Source organism: Lissotriton helveticus, chromosome 2_1, assembly GCF_964261635.1.
Source record: "Lissotriton helveticus chromosome 2_1, aLisHel1.1, whole genome shotgun sequence".
NCBI lineage: Eukaryota > Metazoa > Chordata > Amphibia > Caudata > Salamandridae > Lissotriton > Lissotriton helveticus.
This window is the reverse complement of record NC_136059.1, coordinates 1,907,210,851-1,907,228,124: the sequence shown is the minus strand read 5'-3', so window position 1 is coordinate 1,907,228,124 and position 17,274 is coordinate 1,907,210,851. Positions and strand designations below refer to the sequence as shown.

The 17,274-nt window shown below is 51.0% G+C and overlaps 1 protein-coding gene across 15 annotated transcripts in view; it reads left to right on the top strand.

The window, feature by feature from the left end:
- Positions 1 to 17,274, top strand: part of BLTP1 (bridge-like lipid transfer protein family member 1) — a 2,102,388-nt gene that overhangs the window by 1,576,932 nt on the left and 508,182 nt on the right. For all 15 annotated transcript variants that reach the window (XM_078676841.1, XM_078676840.1, XM_078676839.1 and 12 more), the window contains one exon: positions 14,727 to 14,820. In XM_078676841.1, coding sequence (XP_078532967.1) covers positions 14,727 to 14,820 — 94 coding nt within the window. The remainder of the gene's footprint in view (positions 1 to 14,726; positions 14,821 to 17,274) is intronic.

Genomic DNA, 17,274 nt, shown 5'->3' with positions numbered 1-17,274 from the left:
GAAGAAGTCTTGAGTTCCTTTCGTGGAAAGTAGTTTCAGGATTCAAAGATGATCTGATTTGGAAGGGGGCCAGTTCCTACCTTTATCCTGAAAAAGGGGGCTGGCACGCGACTAAGTCCTGCCCTATGGGTGGGACTAGGAGGGGGGTGGTTACACCCCTTTCATTTGGCGGGCTTTCCCCAGCTCAGGGTCTGGTGTGCCCCTGGAACTGGTTCAAGCCGGCCTATGCACAGTGAGCACCGGGGTGCCACTTGCAGTCACCTTCCTCTGAAGCCCTGCCTACCTAGAATACACAAAACCCTGTCTGGGACGGTGCTGGCACCGCCCCTGGCAGGAAACCCTTTGTCCTTGCCTCCTGCTCTGGGAGGACTCCCAGCAGCAGGAGGGCAGACTTGTGTCTCGGTGGCAGCATCCATTTTGTGGATGCTAAGGCTCTGTCTGACTTTAACCGGGGTTACAGGTTACATACATGTCGTGTCCCTCTAGAAGGGTGGAATGCTAACCCCGTCGCCAGAATTGGCGAGGGGTTAGTATTCCAATTCGTATGACACCTTACTCGACATGTTTTGATAAAGCGATACCAGAGTTGGCATATAACCGCGAGGATTATAATGCACTTAAGAGTATATGGTATGCGAGATCATGGAAACGGCTAAGGGATGGATCCCGAAAGCCGCAGACAGGCTCAGCTCATGCCAGAGCACCATCTCACACGATTCCAAGCACTCTGCCTTCAGGATTGTTAAGGCCTGCTATAGGAGTGACTGATAGGAGATCTGTGTGCCCATTTAGGTTTAGATATAGGAATACTATATCTATAGCAAAGGGTGATTACACCACCTTGCCCCAGCTGTCGTGCAGCTAGTTGTGTCAGATTTAGTTAGTCAGTCCAGGGGTGGCATAATACATGCTGCAGCCCCTGGGAGACTTATGGGTGCACCTCAGCCCTGGGTACAGGGACTTGAGAGGGCCCAGTGCCAATTCAGTACCTGGGTACAATTTGGATTAGAGAGAACAGCTAGGCTGTGGGTCTGATTAGCAGGCCCACAGCCAGGAAAAGTCGTAAACCAGTGAAGCAAAAAGCAAAAATCTGGGTGATCATAGGATTGCAGACCCTACTCTCCTACAATGAGGTCCCCTGTCACATCAGCCGGATGGTTGCTCCGCCATCTTGTGCCGGGTGCAGAGTCCAGTTACGACAGTTCCCCGGGCTCAAGCACCAGAACCCTCCGCTGCTGCATTCTGCGGTCCCATGCGCCCAAGCCAGGACCCAAAAGTCACTCGCACGCTCCCGCGGGCCCCGCCGCAGGCCTCCGAGTTATTCCACTGCAGGGGAGATAACCGGCTCGTCCTGCATTGAGCTGCAGCAGCACGATTTTCGGTTCCTCAGGCCACTTAGAAGGACCCCGCTGCTTCGCCAATTGATGTCTGTGAGTCGCAAGTGCCACAGGGATCCAGGGCGCTAGGTCTCGGCGTCGGCTTTACGGGGATAACAGGATATTTGCCGGAATCAGACGCGGAGCTCCGAGCTCATGCCGACATTCCCGTCGGCGCCCAAGCCACGCCCCCCTTTAGTTTAGGCACTTGCACAGATAAGACTGGGAGTGTATTGAAAATGACTGATCTGAAAGAAACAGGTCAGTCTTAGATTCCTTACCATAGAATATCCCCAGGCGTCAGGCTGGATCCGGAAACTTATCGTCCGCAGTACACTTGCGCGTCGGTAGGCGTCGTCTGCGGCTCCGCGTCTGTTGTCGGCATCGTGATCGCTGGGATGACGCCGTCGGAGTACTTAGACACCGCCCTCGCACACTGACGTCAGTTGTTCTTTTTTCCGCGCCGGTTAGCGCAGATCTGGGAAGAGCAGTACTCTAGTAATTTTTTGACAAACTTTTTGATCTATTTTGGATCTCTTTTTTTCCAAGTCAACTTTGCCTCCTGGTGCCGTAGGGATGCCTAGCTTCAAGCCGTGCGACGCCTGTCACCGCCTGATGTCGGTGCCCAACCCCCACCATTGCTCTCTCTACTGCCTCGGGGCCGACCACGACGACAAGTCGAGCCCAGACTGCCGGGCCTTGACCTCGAAAGCTAGGCGGGAGCTGTCCCGAAAGCTACTCGAGATCCGGCAGTCGAGATCCGGCAGTCGTCGCTCGACGAGTCATCATCATCACTCGTCGGGCTCCACAGTCGTCACTCGACGAGTCATCATCATCACTCGTCGGACTCCTAGTCCTCCGGTAAGTCGAGGCATTCAAAGAAGAAGTCGAAGAGGCGTCATCGCTCTTCAGACTCCCCTCTCCGCTTGCGCGACGCGGACGAGGGTTCAGGCGACACTGCCCGCGCGGTTTTGTCTGAGCCGCAGGCGCCGCCTCCAGGCCCATACCCTTCGGTCCCTGGCCTGCGAATGACGCCAGAGGAGATTTGTGATTTCCTCATTGCCATGAGGACTCACTTCCTTCCACTGAGGCCTGCCGTCACGCCTTCGGGCCGCGCAGGCCCAACTGGGGGCCTCAGCGGGCCGGTCGCTCTTGCGCCGTCGGGTGCTTCGGCCCGGAGCCATCATCGACTTCGGTCCCGACGCCGCCGGTCTGCGTGGGATCCGCGCCTGGATCCCGGTCGACGAGAATTGACCTTACGACTCCTCCGCTGGCGCAACCCTTATGGAGTCGCTCCCGGCGCCCGACTTTGTCCCCAGTTTCAGCCCCGGTTCGGGTCCCGCGTCGGAACTGCGCCGCCTCTGACGTCGATGGGTGATGCCTTCACCTACGACCCTGTTCCGTCATTCCAGCCTGTTTACCAAGACACGGATGAAGGGGAGGACTGGGAGCGCTCTGAGGACCCTCTGGCACAGCAGTGCTAGTTGAGCCAGGACTGGGCAGATGAGCTAGGGGAGGCCAGTGGTTTGGACACTTCGCCCAACACTGGATTGATCTCTCCTCCCTCCGTGGCTTCGGAGGAGGGTGCTACGTATGATGTGGTGTTGCGCAGGGCAGTCAAGGCCTTGGCTCTTGAGCTCCCTGCTGCGGCCGTGAGGACTAACCTCCTCACTGAGGTGCTTCAGGCGCCCGCAAGCTCCATGGAGCCTCTACTGCCGTTCAATAAAGCCCTCACGGGCGTTCTGATGGGCACCTGGTCCAAGCCCTCCACAGTACCCCCTGTAGATCGGAACGTGACCCGATGCCACCGCCCAGCTCCGGGCGACCCTAGCTTTCTGTCCGTGCACCCCACTTCCGAGAGCCTGGTGATCCAGGCATCTACGTCCCAGACCGCATTCCCGACAGCTCCCCTGGATCGGGAATCCAAAAGGTTTGATCAGTTTGGGAGGAAACTGTTCTCCTCACTGAGTGTGGGGTTGCGGTCTATCAACACCGCTTGTCTTTTGGGCCGTTATACCCACTCTTTGTGGGACACTGTTGCGGACGTGCTGCCCCGGTGCCCAAAAGAGGCCCGGGCCTGGCTCGCCCAAGCCCTTGCGGAGGGGCGGGATGCGGCGCATTATTCCATCAGGTGTGGACTGGATACCACGGACTCACTGGGAAGGGCGATTTCCACGACGGTGGCGGTTCGCCGCCCCGCCTGGCTGAGGTCCGCCAATGTCTCGGGCGATGTCCAGGCCATGCTCATGGACATGCCCTTTGATGGCCGTCTCCTTTTTGGCGACAAGGCAGACAGGGCGCTTGAGCGTTTCAAGGACTCCAGGGCTACGGCCAAGTTCTTGGGCTTGTCGGACCATCGCCAGCAAACCTCTGCCTTTCGCCCCTTTCGTGGCCAAGGAAGGGGCACCCCCACACGTCCTGCCAGCCACAGGCTGCAGAACCAGTCTCAACGCGGCCGCGGACGTGGTAACCGCCTTGGCGGTGCCGGGGGACAACGGCAAGGTCAGTCCACATCCGCTCCCGCAGCATCTGCCTCAAAGACTTCCTAGTCCGAGCTTTCAGGCCCATTCAACGCCAGTGGGGGCAGGGTCCGCCATCACCTGGCGCTTTATCACATTGGACAGGTGGGTGCTGCAAATTGTCTGAAGGGGCTACTCCCTCCCCTTCAAGTTGATCCCTCCAGCCATGCCACCGCATGTCGGGGGATCACTTGCAACTTCTGCAGGAGGAAGTTATGGCCCTCTTGGCCAAGAGGGCCATCGAGCGTGTTCCTGGGCCAGAAGTAGGACGTGGTTGCTACTCCCTCTACTTTCTGGTACCCAAGAAGGGCAAAGGAGGCCTACGCCCTAAATTGGACATCCAGAGCGTCAACGGCTTCCTCCGGAAGGAGAAGTTCAAGATGTTGACTTTAGCTCAGGTCCTGGCTGCCCTAGACCTTGGAGACTGGATGGTAGTGTTGGACTTGCAGGACGCATATTTCCACATCTCCGTCCTGCCAGCCCACCGGTGCTACCTGCGGTTCACGGTAGGCCACGAGCACTTTCAGTTTACCGTGCTCCCCTCTGGCCTTACCAGCGCCCCTCGGGTGTTCACGAAAGTGATGGCGGTGGTCGCAGCTCATCTGCGCAGATCAGGGGTTTCAGTGTTCCCCTATCTTAACGACTGGTTGTTGAAGGCGGGCTCGCCCCAGACAGTCGTCTCCCACCTCCAGACCATGGCCAATCTCCTGATCTCGCTGGGGTTCTCCATCAATGTGCCGAAGTCACACCTGTGCCCCTCAGAGAAGCTCCTTTTCATCAGAGCGGTTCTGGCCTCGGCTCAGTTTCGGGTTTATCCTCCCGAACAGCAGGTTAGGGATATTCATTCTCTGATTCCGATCTTTCAGCATTTATCCCGAGTTTCAGTAAGGTTGACGCTGCGGCTCCTGGGGTTGATGGCCTCCTGCATCCTTCTGGTGCATCACACCAGGTGGCGGATGCGGGCTCTGCAGTGGGACCTGAAGTTTCAGTGGGCACAGCATCAGGGCAACCTGTCTGACCATGTCCTGATCTCAGAGGGCACTGCAAGTCAGTTGGAGTGGTGGTTCACGAACCGCGATTGGGTCAGCGACGGATCCCTCTCCCTACCCCAACTGTAGCACGTTGTAGTGACGGATGCATCCCTCCTGGAATGGGGGGCCACATGGCAGAGGCGGAGATCAGAGGCCTCTGGTCTCCGGGGCAGTCCCCGCTCCATATCAACCTTCTGCAGCTACTCCGTCTCACACTAAAGGCATTCCTTCTCTCTGTCCGGTGAAGTGTAGTGCAGGTGTTCACGGACAACACCACCGCTATGTGGTACTGCAGCAAACAAGGCGGGATGGGGTCCTGGACCCTTTGTCAGGAGGCTCTGCGCCTCTGGACTTGGCTGGAACACCAGGGCGCCACCCTGGTGGTTCAACACCTGGCAGGTTCCCTGAATGCCAGGGCGGATGAACTCAGCCGCCTGTGTATGATGGATCACGAATGGCATCTGAACTCGGACATGGCGCAAGGTCTCCTTCGGCAGTGGGGAGAGCCTTTGTTAGAACTATTCACCGAAGAGAACGCTCAATGTCATCAGTTCTGCACATTGGAATTTCCAAGGCGGCACTCGCTCGGCAACGCTTTTCGTCGCGAGTGGAGCTGCGGTCTGTTGTTCGCCTTTCCGCCTATACCACTTCTGCCCAGAGTGCTGAAGAAGATCAAGCGAGACCGGGCCCAATTCATACTTGTGGCTTCGGACTGGGCACGAAGATACTGGTATCCCGAGCTACTCAGCATGTCAGTCGATCCCCCGATTCAGCTGCCTCTTCAGGAGGGCCTTCTGTTGCAGCAGCAGGGGACGTTCCTCCACCCGAACCTGTCCAGTCTCCACCTACATGCGTGGAGATTGAGCGCGACAGTTGAGGCCATTTGACTTGCCTCCTGAATTCTCTGATGTGATTCTGGCAGCCAGGCGTCCCTCCACAAAATCGGTATACACCTGCAGGTGGAACAAATTTGTGGCATGGTGCACAGCAAAGACTGTGGATCCACTCTCTGCCCCCCTTTCAGAGGTTCTCCTCTTTCTTCTTTCTCTTGCCCAGTAGGGCTCTGCTCTGGGAACTATCAAAGGCTATCTCTTGGCCATTTCAGCCTTCTTGAGGCTTCCTGATCAGCCTTCTCTTTTCAAGTCCCCTGTTGTAAATAGGTTCTTGAAAGGCATCACTCACATGTTTCCTCCTGTTCCTTTCGTGATGCCTCAGTGGGACTTGAATCTTGTACTGACTTATCTGATGTGCGCTCCCTTTGAGCCACTTCATAACTGTCCTCTACGTCTTCTGACCCTTAAAACCACATTCCTGGTTGCCATCACCTCTGCCAGGAGAGTGAGTGAGCTCCAGGCTCTATCTTATAAATCTCCTTTCCTCTCTGCCCATCCGGACAAGGTTGTTCTGAGGACTTGTCCTTCTTTCCTGCCCAGTGTGGTTACAGCCTTTCATATCGGGCAGTCCATCAACTTGCCCACCTTCTTTCCGCCTCCGCATCCCTCGAAAGAGGAAGAGAGGCTGCACTGTCTGGACCCAAAACGTGCGCTCTCCTTCTATCTAGAACGCACACGGCAGTTCCGGGTGGACGACCAGCTCTTTGTTGGTTACTTGGGCGCTAAGAAGGGACGGGCGGTGCACAAGCGGACCATCTCTCGGTGGGTCGTTTTGTGCATCAAGATTTGCTACTCCTTGGCAAAAAAGGAGCCTCCTGTGGGGCTACGCGCCCATTCCACTCGGGCCACGGCAGCTACTACTGCCCTGGATCGGGGAGTCCCCTTGCAGGACATCTGTCAGGCAGCTACGTGGGCCTCTCGGCACACGTTCGCTAAGCACTACTGCCTGTACAGCCGATGTCCGGAGAGATGGCTTTTAGGGCCGTTCAGTTCTCCAGGACTTTCTGGTGTGATCTTGGTCCGCAGACCCACCACCGGGGTTGGTATTGCTGGGGCATCTATTCTAAGGTAAGGAATCTAACACTAACCTGTTTCTTTCAGATGCACAAGTTACTTACCTTCGGTAACGATGTATCTGTAAGAAACAGTAGTTCGTGTTAGATTCCTTACCGCCCCACCCATCCTCCCCGTTCTGCGGACCGATAATCTAGGGTTAAGGACATCCCTTTCAGGGTCCTAATTTTATGGCACCAGAGTCTGTTTCTATCATGGCTCTGGCGTGGAAAGCTATGTACAGAACTGACGTCAGAGCGCGAGGGCGGTGTCTAAGTACTCCGACAACGTCATCCCGGTGATCACGACGCCGCGGCGGATGTGGAGCCGCAGACGACGCCTACCGACGCGCAAGGGTACTGCTGACGAAAACTTTCCGGATCCAGCCTGACGCCTGGGGATATTCGAAGGTAAGGAATCTAACACTAGCTACTGTTTCTTACAGATATATCGTTACCGTAGGTAAGTAACTTGTGCTTTAGGCATTAGGCCTTGCTCATCTCACGAGACAAGAATATATTAGGCCAGCTGATGTTCTCTAAAAAGTGTCATCCCCTTAAGAATCATTCCTCTGACACAGCAATCCCTACAAGTACGTCCTGAACTTTTGATAAAGACATGTCTGTTTTAGGGCCCTGCCATACAAAACTTTATAAAGGCATTCTCACCTTGAATGTTTGCTCTTATTCATCTGTCCAACTTCCCTAGACTCACAAGTGATCCATAAGGCCAGCTCACTTGAGGGAGGGTGTCTCCCATTTCCCCTATATAGGGAGTTGAAAAGAATGGTTGCAGTGGCGTCTCCCATTTTCTCTATATAGGGAGTTAAAAAGAATGGTTCCGGTGGCAATAAAACTACTTGGAGTCTTGGCCTGGTGCTCCGTAAATACAACCCTTTATCATTATCACTTTGTGAATTTTTAGACAATTTTATTGATCATTTTTATGTGGCGCAAGTGTACATCCTCAGTCCAGTACCTTACAGTGATTTTGATTTGGTCCATTAAATCATTAAAGTGATATTTACCACAAGGGACTATTGGCATCTGCCACCACTTTTCGCTATAAGCATTATCACTCTTAAATGTAAAGAGCAAGGTAGTACTCATGCCTTCTAATGTCATAAACATAGTGGAGAAAGTGGACAACATGTTTATGGAGTGCTAACAATCCTACTTCTTTTCTGATCTAGCCTAAAACTTTTTTCAGATTAAAGCAATTCAAATGTATCCCAAAGCAATAAGTAGGGAAAACACTATCAAGATTAAATCATTCACTCTGCCATATCTTTATAAGGATGTGCAGAGCCTTTGTCATTCTGGTTGACTACCCTTTCACTAAACTTGTGTGTGGATTCCCTTCATTCTAGCCCTGTGTTTGGTTATGGGACACTATTACTTTAACCGCATGCGTGCGGGCGGAATTCCGCCCGTACGCTGGGATTTACTCATTCCCATGTATCTGAAAGAAACAGGTTAGTATTAGATTCCTTACCTTAGAATATCCCCAGGCGTCAGTCTGGATCCGGAAACTTTTGCGTAGCAGTACCCCTGCGCGTCGGTAGGCGTCGTCTGCAGGCGTCCCCTGCGGCTCCGCGTCCGTCGTCGGCGTCGTGCGCCGTGATGACGTCGCTGGAGTATATAGACGCCGCCTCCGCGCGCTGACGTCAGTTCTTCTTTTTTCCGCGCCAGTTAGCGTAGATCCGAAGAGCAGTACTCCGGTCTTTTGACCAAGTTTTTGATAATTCTAAGTCTTTCTACGGTGCCGGTAGGATGCCCGGTTTCAAGAGTTGCGACGGGTGCGACCGCCTGATGTCGGTCACCGACCACCATCGACTCTGCCTCCGGTGTCTGGGCGCGGACCACGACGTGGAGTCCTGCGTCGACTGCCGGGCCTTGACTAGTAAAGCTAGACGGGAGCGGTCCCGCAAGCTGCTCGAGCTCCGAGTGTCGGCCCCGCGTCGAGAGCGGTCCCGGTCCGGTCGGAGGTCGAGGGAGCGGTCGAGGGAGCGATCGCGGAGCCGCCATGAGCGCTCCGGGAGTCGCCGCCATTCCTCCGGTTCGTCAGGTAAGCGTCACAAGAAGTCGGGGCATCGTCATCGTACACCCGACTCCCCCCGACGCCCGCGTGATGCGGCCGGGGGTTCGGGTGGCCCCACCCCCGCGGCCCCGCGTGGGTCGCCGACTGCCCCATACCCGTCGGTCCCTGGGGAAGGCGCGTCGCGCGAGGAGATTGAGGAGTTCCTCATGGCTATGAGGGCGATGTCTCCGGCGATGTCTCCGGCGGGGCCTACGGCGCCTGCGGGCCCGTCGGTCCCGTCTGGGGGCCCGAGCGGTTCGGGTGCTCCTGCCCCGACGCCGCCGGCGGCTCCGGCCCCGGCGCCGCTGGGCCCCTCAGGGTCGTCGCCGGCTGGTCCACCGGCCTCTCCGGCGCCGATTCCATTGGGCCAACCCGTAGTGCCGCCTCCGCGGCTCCGCCGTCGGTTCCGGCCGGCGTTGGGTCCCCGGCGCCGCGCGGCGCCACCCCCATTCCCTCTCTGACTCCTGACGCGGAGTCGGACTGGCATCGTCCGACGCAGAGTCCGGCGCCGTTGGAGCCCGTTGGCTCCGAGGAGCCGGTCTATATCGTCGACCCGGACTACGGCGATGAGGACGAGTATGGAGAGGGTTGGGAGGGGTCTGAGGACCCTTTATCACGTGCCTGCCAGTATGATGTGGATTGGGTAGGTGACCTGGGTGATGCCAGTGGTCTGGACGAGTCGCCCAACCCTGGGTTTGTCTCGCCTTCCCCTGTGGCGTCGGAGGCGGGGGCTGCGTATTCGGTGGTCCTGATGAGGGCTGCCTAGGCCTTGCGCCTTGAGCTCCCCGTCGCTAAGGTCAAACCTAACATTCTCACCGAAGTGTTTAAACCGCAGTCATGCCCCCAGGAGCCTCTGCTGCCGTTTAATGAGGCCCTGACGGATGTCCTTTTGGGCACCTGGTCCAGGCCCGCTTCCGGTGCACCGGTTGACCGGAACGTTGCCAGGCGTCACCGTCCGTGTTCGGACGACCCTGCCTTCCTCTCCACCCATCCCTCCCCGGAGAGTCTGGTGATCCAGGCCTCCACTTCACAGTCCGCATTCCCGTCGGCCCCGCCCGATCGGGAATCGAAGCGATATGACCAATTTGGCATTCGACTTGCCTCCTGAAGTCTGTGATGTGATTCTGGCAGCCAGGCGTCCCTCCACAAAGTCGGTATACGCCTGCCGGTGGAACAGATTTGTGGCATGGTGCACAGCAAAGGCTGTGGATCCCCTTTCTGCCCCTCTTTCCGAGGTTCTCCTCTTCCTTCTTTCTCTTGCCCAGCAGGGCTCTGCTCTGGGCACTATCAAGGGCTACCTTTCTGCCCTTTCCGCCTTCTTAAGGCTACCTGATCAGCCATCTTTATTCAAGTCCCCTATTGTACTGAGGTTCTTGAAAGGCATCACGCACATGTATCCACCTGTTCCGTTCGTGATGCCTCAGTGGGACTTGAATGTGGTTCTGACATTCTTGATGTGTGCTCCCTTTGAGCCGCTTCATTCCTGTCCTCTCCGTCTTCTCACTCTTAAGACGGCCTTCCTGGTTGCCATCACCTCTGCCAGGAGAGTGAGTGAGCTCCAGGCTCTTTCTGTCAAACCTCCTTTCATGTCCGTCCATCCTGACAAGGTGGTTCTTAGGACTAGGCCTTCTTTCCTGCCCAAAGTAGTTTCTGCTTTTCACATCGGGCAGTCCATCACCTTACCCTCCTTCTTCCCACCTCCGCATCCTTCAAAGGATGAAGAGCGGCTCCATCGTCTGGACCCAAAACGTGCGCTTTCATTTTATATGGATCGCACACGCCAGTTCCGGGTGGATGACCAACTGTTTGTTGGCTACGTGGGTGAGAAGAAGGGAAGGGCGGTACAGAAACGAACCATCTCTCGGTGGGTCGTCCTGTGCATCAAAGCATGCTACTCTTTGGCTCGGAAGGAGCCTCCTGTTGGGCTGAGGGCCCATTCCACTCGGGCTACGGCGGCTACTGCTGCCCTGGGCCGGGGAGTCCCTTTGCAGGACATTTGCCAGGCGGCTACGTGGGCCTCGCTGCACACCTTTGCGAGGCACTACTGCCTGGACAGTCAAGTCCGGAGGGATGGCTTCTTTGGCCGTTCGGTTCTCCAGGACTTTCTGGTGTAGGTTTGTATTGGTTCGCAGACCCACCACCGGGGTTGGTATTGCTGGGGTATCTATTCTAAGGTAAGGAATCTAATACTAACCTGTTTCTTTCAGATGAACAAGTTACTTACCTTCGGTAACGATATATCTGTAAGAAACAGTAGTTAGTATTAGATTCCTTACCGCCCCACCCATCCTCCCCGTTCTGCGAACTGATACCTAGGGTTAAGGACATCCCTTTCAGGGCCCTAGTTTCACATGGCACCAGTGTTAGTTCTCACATGGCTCTGCGTGTTCTGGCGCGGAAAAGCTGTGTGCAAAGAACTGACGTCAGCGCGCGGACGCGGCGTCTATATACTCCAGCGACGTCATCACGGCGCACGACGCCGACGACGGACGCGGAGCCGCAGGGGACGCCTACCGACGCGCAGGGGTACTGCTACGCAAAAGTTTCCGGATCCAGACTGACGCCTGGGGATATTCTAAGGTAAGGAATCTAATACTAACTACTGTTTCTTACAGATATATCGTTACCGAAGGTAAGTAACTTGTTCTTCATGACGAGCTGGGCTCATCATGAGCGTGCGAGGAGGCTACCTCATGACGAGCCCAGCTCGTCATGAGCGTCGATGGGGTTAAAGAAGCTGAAGCTAGCTTTGGACCTGTGAGATCCTCGGATCATTCAGAAAAGGTGTTGCCTTCCATTCATAACGTTACCTCTCTATCTTCCTCTATTTGCAGTTGCAGCATCTAAATGCACTTTTGATGGAATACGTATTAGATTATTAAACACATTATTTAGTTAAGACATACAAATAATCTTTTATGAAACTCCTCCTGTAGTCACTCTGGGAGAGGGCTTCCATGACACTTGTAAGGGGCGTTCTTTTATAACGCACCAGAAGATGCTGGATTTCAGCATTTGCAGATAATTAGGGTGTCCTGATCGCCACATATTTTCTTCCTTCACAGTAACACAGTCACTGATGCATAATAAATTAAAATGTTAGGCATTTCGCATCAAAGAGCAATAAGAAATTAGAAGCCAGACAGTGAGGTAACCAGTTATATTCTTGATAAATAATCTTCCCAACAATAGACAGGCATGCATTCACTTCCTAAATTTCTACTACTAAACACTTTTTCGAGATGTGAAAAGTTCAGCATAGCCACCTTTGGTCAGATCCTAAATGTCATTAAGGACCAAGATTTTGTTAATTTCAGGCAACGTTAATGATGGATATGGCCCCTAACCATCAGAGTGTATTTTTTAAAAACTTTTTATTGCCTATAAGGCACAAAAAGAACATAATGTCCTTTGTGGTATGGGTATAATAGCCTCGAGACATACACAAGCCAAGTCACCTTTCTTCATGACAGGTGCACCTTAAAACTTCTGAGCTAATGGGACCTAGTAGTACCTTAAACAGGTATAGCTTTTTAATCTTAACAGTGTGAATGTTTGAGCTTCCAAGCCAACGGAACAGTTAGAATTTAGCTTGGAGGAAAAGGTGAGCGTGTTGACGGTTTCTGAATAGCAGCAGCTGAGAGCTTTATTTTCCTAATGTACGGAGTTTGGGCCTTCATTTAGGCAGTTGCACAGGTTGCAGTTGGATTATCTAGCAGCCGGTTGGGTATTGGTAGGAGCCTGTCCAACTCACTGTGCATTACATAATACCCTCTGTGGCCAATCCGAGGACCCCAAGCCGCAAGAAAATACAGATTTCTCAAATGGTATGAAAGTGGGCCTTACAACAGAGGTTATCAGAAGGGTGGATTATGGGGGTTTACCGCAAGTTTCTTTGAATCCCAAAATGGGTCCCAGATAAATGAGGGACATTTTTTAAAACTTGAGAGGGATCTAGAAATATCAGAGAAAAGGCAAATATAGGATTGTGTCTGTTCCACAGATTTTGGTAACTAAATGAGACATAGAGTGGGTTTGCTCAGTATCCATTTCATTTCCATATTCCAAATCTTGAACTGCGCATCTAAAGTCCTGTGTTTCGTAGTGTGAGGGAGGCATTTCCCTTTCAAGATATATTTCCGTTTGGTCATCACCTCAGACATTTGAAAAGGTGTTGGTTGTTCTGGGGGCTTCTGGTCTTCTCTCTGTTTTCAGAGATTGTAGATGTTCCCTTATATGGATAAGTAGCTCCTAAGAGATATCTACCAGGAAGGTGTGGTCTTATCTCTCCAGACAACCATGTCACAGCTGCACATGCTGGACGTTTTCCTTAATATAAAAAGTTACAACCTGGAAGATTTATGTTATTGGAATGGTGCTGTACGCTTCTCTGTTGAAGGTTCTCTATTCAGAAGATGTGACCAACAAGTTTATTTTGACAGTACAGCTTCTGAGCTTGCTAGGCCTTATTGTATATTGCATTCTGTCAGTACCACATGTAAGGCTGTGAGTAAGAATTTTGCTGTGGTTATTTAGGATTTAGTGGTCTTGGTTGCAGAATAAGAACTGGGTGAGGGCCTGTTTTAAATAGACAGGTTTAAGAAGTGGCCGAAGCTTTCTTGAGTGGGTGGGTATAACATATAAAACATCTGCATGTGAGTGACATTTTGTCAGAAAGGAACAAATAAATCCAAACACACCAACTTTTCGGAGCTCAAAATGATTCTGTCGGCTCTTATGCCTTTTCTTCTCAGATTGCAAAGCAAGCTGGCTCAGGTGCTAATTTAAAGTTAGATCCCGTCTTAACTTACCAAAACTGTAGGTGTCCGATGACTCTTTCGTGGAACTTTCTGAGGAGACGTATTTTGTGACATTCAGTGCTGGCTCCTTGGATGTTTAGTCTTGCTGTGCCTTTACATTTTTTCTAACCGTGCATATGGTGTAAAGCAGATGTAGGATGTTTTATATATCAGTGATCTGGCTGCTTTTAGTCGTCCCAGGAGGATTTGATTTAGAAGTATTGCTGGTCTGAGTTAGGGGAGCAATCAGACTGGTAGGGTTTCCAATTATTTCCATTGTTTCATGTTTCAGTCTGGGACATTCTTCCCATCTAGCATTTCTCCAGAAAGAATAATATTTATTAGGTATGATCTATCTGATGGATTTGTGGATGCCAGTCGAACGAGCACAAGACGTCTGTGAAGGAGTACTTGGTTCAAGTTCACTTGGTGTAAAGAGATATTTTGTCCTGCTTAGAGTGTCTTTTGTCCTGGAAGTTTCTTGGCAACTGTGTTTAAGAATGTTTTAATCTCTTAATTTTTTATTGGGTGGTGAACAAGAGTTCTTCTTTATGTGAAACAATATTGATTTATCTTATTTTTGATGATGCATCCCAACCCCTCCTATGTGCTCAATTACTTTGGATATCTAGTGTTACAGACTGGATTTTCTTTTGGTATATATTCTGGCTACCTCAATTCATCCACATATGAATCTACTACTTCGTTTAAAGCTAAAAATATTTTTTTTAAATACTAGTATTCTTATGCTCTGTGTATAACAGCTCAGTGGGACATCAACTTAGTAATGATTCCATTTGTGGCTCCACCGTGTCAGAGTTTGAACAATTGCAATGTGAAATTCATTACTTTAAGGTTGTGTTCTGGTTTTCAATTATATGAGCCATGAGGACTGAGTGACTTAAATGCGTTGTCGGCAGACGACTGAGTAGTCTGCATTCCTCACGGTGAACTCGCAATCTGGTTTGTCTTGCAGTTCAAAAGTAGGAGATGGCGAAGAGCTTCCAGAAATCCGTGTAGATTCAGCTTCTCCTGCGGGTCCTAGAGTAACCTTCAACATTCAGGATACAGTAAGTACACTCTGCTGCTAGATGGGTCGCATACTGGCAGTGACTGATAAGGCAACATTAACCTTATTCAGTCAAGACTGAAAGTGTCCGTCCTTGTAAAACAATGTGTGGCCATGATTAACATTCACAAAGCTATGTGGCAATGCTGTAACTGTGCATGCTAAGACAAAGGTGTATTTATTGGAAAAGCATAAACACTGGAATTCTTTAACATTGAAAAGGCATGCATCTTCAACAAAAAGCAACATTAATGTGTGCCACTAATTTGAGCTTAGCATTTGATCCTTGTGATAGACTGTGCTTATCTTTTTCTGATACATAAACAGGCTAGCCAGTGTTTTGCTCAATAAAAAAACCTTTATGAATTGATCCCTTCTTATAACCTGGTGAGTCTTCAAGTCTTGTGATGCTACCAATGTTTGATGTATTGTATGTTTTGAAGCAATGTTGTTGTGCCATTATTTAATTTTATTACTTGTTTTGTTGTGAATAAATCACCTGTTTCATCTAATCACTCCTATCTATACCGTAGCAGAGAGAGGCCTCTCTCCACTAAAGCATTGTCACCTGTTTTCCCAGCCACTAGTCACAAGGTGGGATGGATTCAGCAATGCTGCCAAACAGACTATCCCTGCTTAAACCTCTGCTAGCAGCCCACCAAACCTCTGTCATGTAAAAACAAGATGGAAATAGTCACCTGATGGAGAAGTAAGATACCAGGGAAGTGGGTGTGGGTTTATCCGTTTTCATGGTTGTCTTACTGATGGTCAAATACGTGTACCTTAAGTTGTTAGTCCAGTGATAAAAGAAATTGCTTAATAAGGCCAACATCGAGAATCACACGTAATGTTTGGTCATTTCAATGCTTAAAGCCAGTGGCAAAATTAGTACCTTTTTAGGAAAGTATCTGTATTAGCAAGTATTTTTTGTGGGTGTAAATATCCAAAATACATGTACCCCAAATATGTCTTTTATTGTCAGGATGCGTTAACATCCCACTCAGTATGCAGTCTCTACGAACCACTACATTTGGCACAGAAAGAATGTAAATATTTGAACATGAGAACTGATCTTAAACGAGTATAAACCATCCTCAGGTGTCAACAAAGAAACCTGGAGTGATGAAGCGCTCATTCTTGAACTTTGCCTCGCACCACCTGGCATCTTTTCAAGACAACTTTGAGACCCGAAATTTTTTAATTTCTCTGCATGTCTCTTCTTAACCGTGTTGTGCATTCAGCCCCCACATGTTGGGGTTAAACCATCAGAGACCAGTATTTAGTGCATGAGGCTGACTCCACTGTTTGTAGTTCGTGCCTCCAGAAGCACCCCAGACCAATCTGGAAAGATGATTGAAGGTGTTCCTAACTCTTGGTCATCAGAAGGGATAGTCTCCTACCCTGTCCCTGCCAGTACATTGTTAAGAAATGTGCTTTTCAGACTCCAACTCTTAAGTGCTACAGAAAAGGTGAAAAAAAATGATGGCACACAAAGGTGTTTTCTTCCATCTGGTGTCACTTCCATTCAGCTTCAGAAAAAGTGCATAGACATTAGTCCATACGTTCAAAAAGCATTATTACCTTGATTTCTAGCTCTGATCGGAAGGGCATTTTGACCATTCGGACCTGCACAACCTTTTTATTCTGAGTCATTCCAGAGGTACTGCTATCTGTTCTAAAGTTGAGGAATCTATGGTTATAAATATCCATCAGAATTTAAGCTACTTACTTTCGATAATCCTTCTGGTGGATACTCGTCTATCAGATTCCTCACCACACTCCTACCACCCAAATTCTGTGGCATGGTATTATTTCATCTAAAAAGGTTCACATTTAGAGATCTGCACACTGGTCTGATTGCGGTCTGTGTCCAAGGGTGCAGATGGTGTCCACAAAGAACTGATGTCAACACGCTTGCATGACACCTATATGTGGCTCAAGCCTTTACTTCTGAGACCAAGCAGAGTCAATGCAGAGCTACTGGCACACAGGGGCTAGGCTGAAAAGTCTTCCAGATCCTCTCTGGCACCTAGGGATATTCCAAAGATGAAGAATCTGGTGTTAGAGTATCCACCAGACTAAGCGTTACCAAAAGTAAGCAACTTGTGCATCTTTGTCAAAAATGTTCAATCATTTCTTGCCGAAGGAGTAATAGAGACAGTCCCAGAGAAAAAGAAGTGCAACAAGTGCCACTACAGCTCGTACATGGTGCCCAAAAATGATGTTGTGCTCACACCCTTTTTGAATCTTCGGTGCTTGAACACTCTCCTTTGGAAGGATTTAAACAATACTCTGGCCTATGTTCTTTCTGCTTTAGACTGACCTGTGGCAGGCTGTTCTCTCTACCCTTTCGAGAAATCATGGTGGTGATGGATGCCACTTTTCTGGAGTGGGAAGGCTACTAGGAGGAGGTGGAGGTCATAGGCCACTGGTCTCAGCTGGAGCAGACACACCA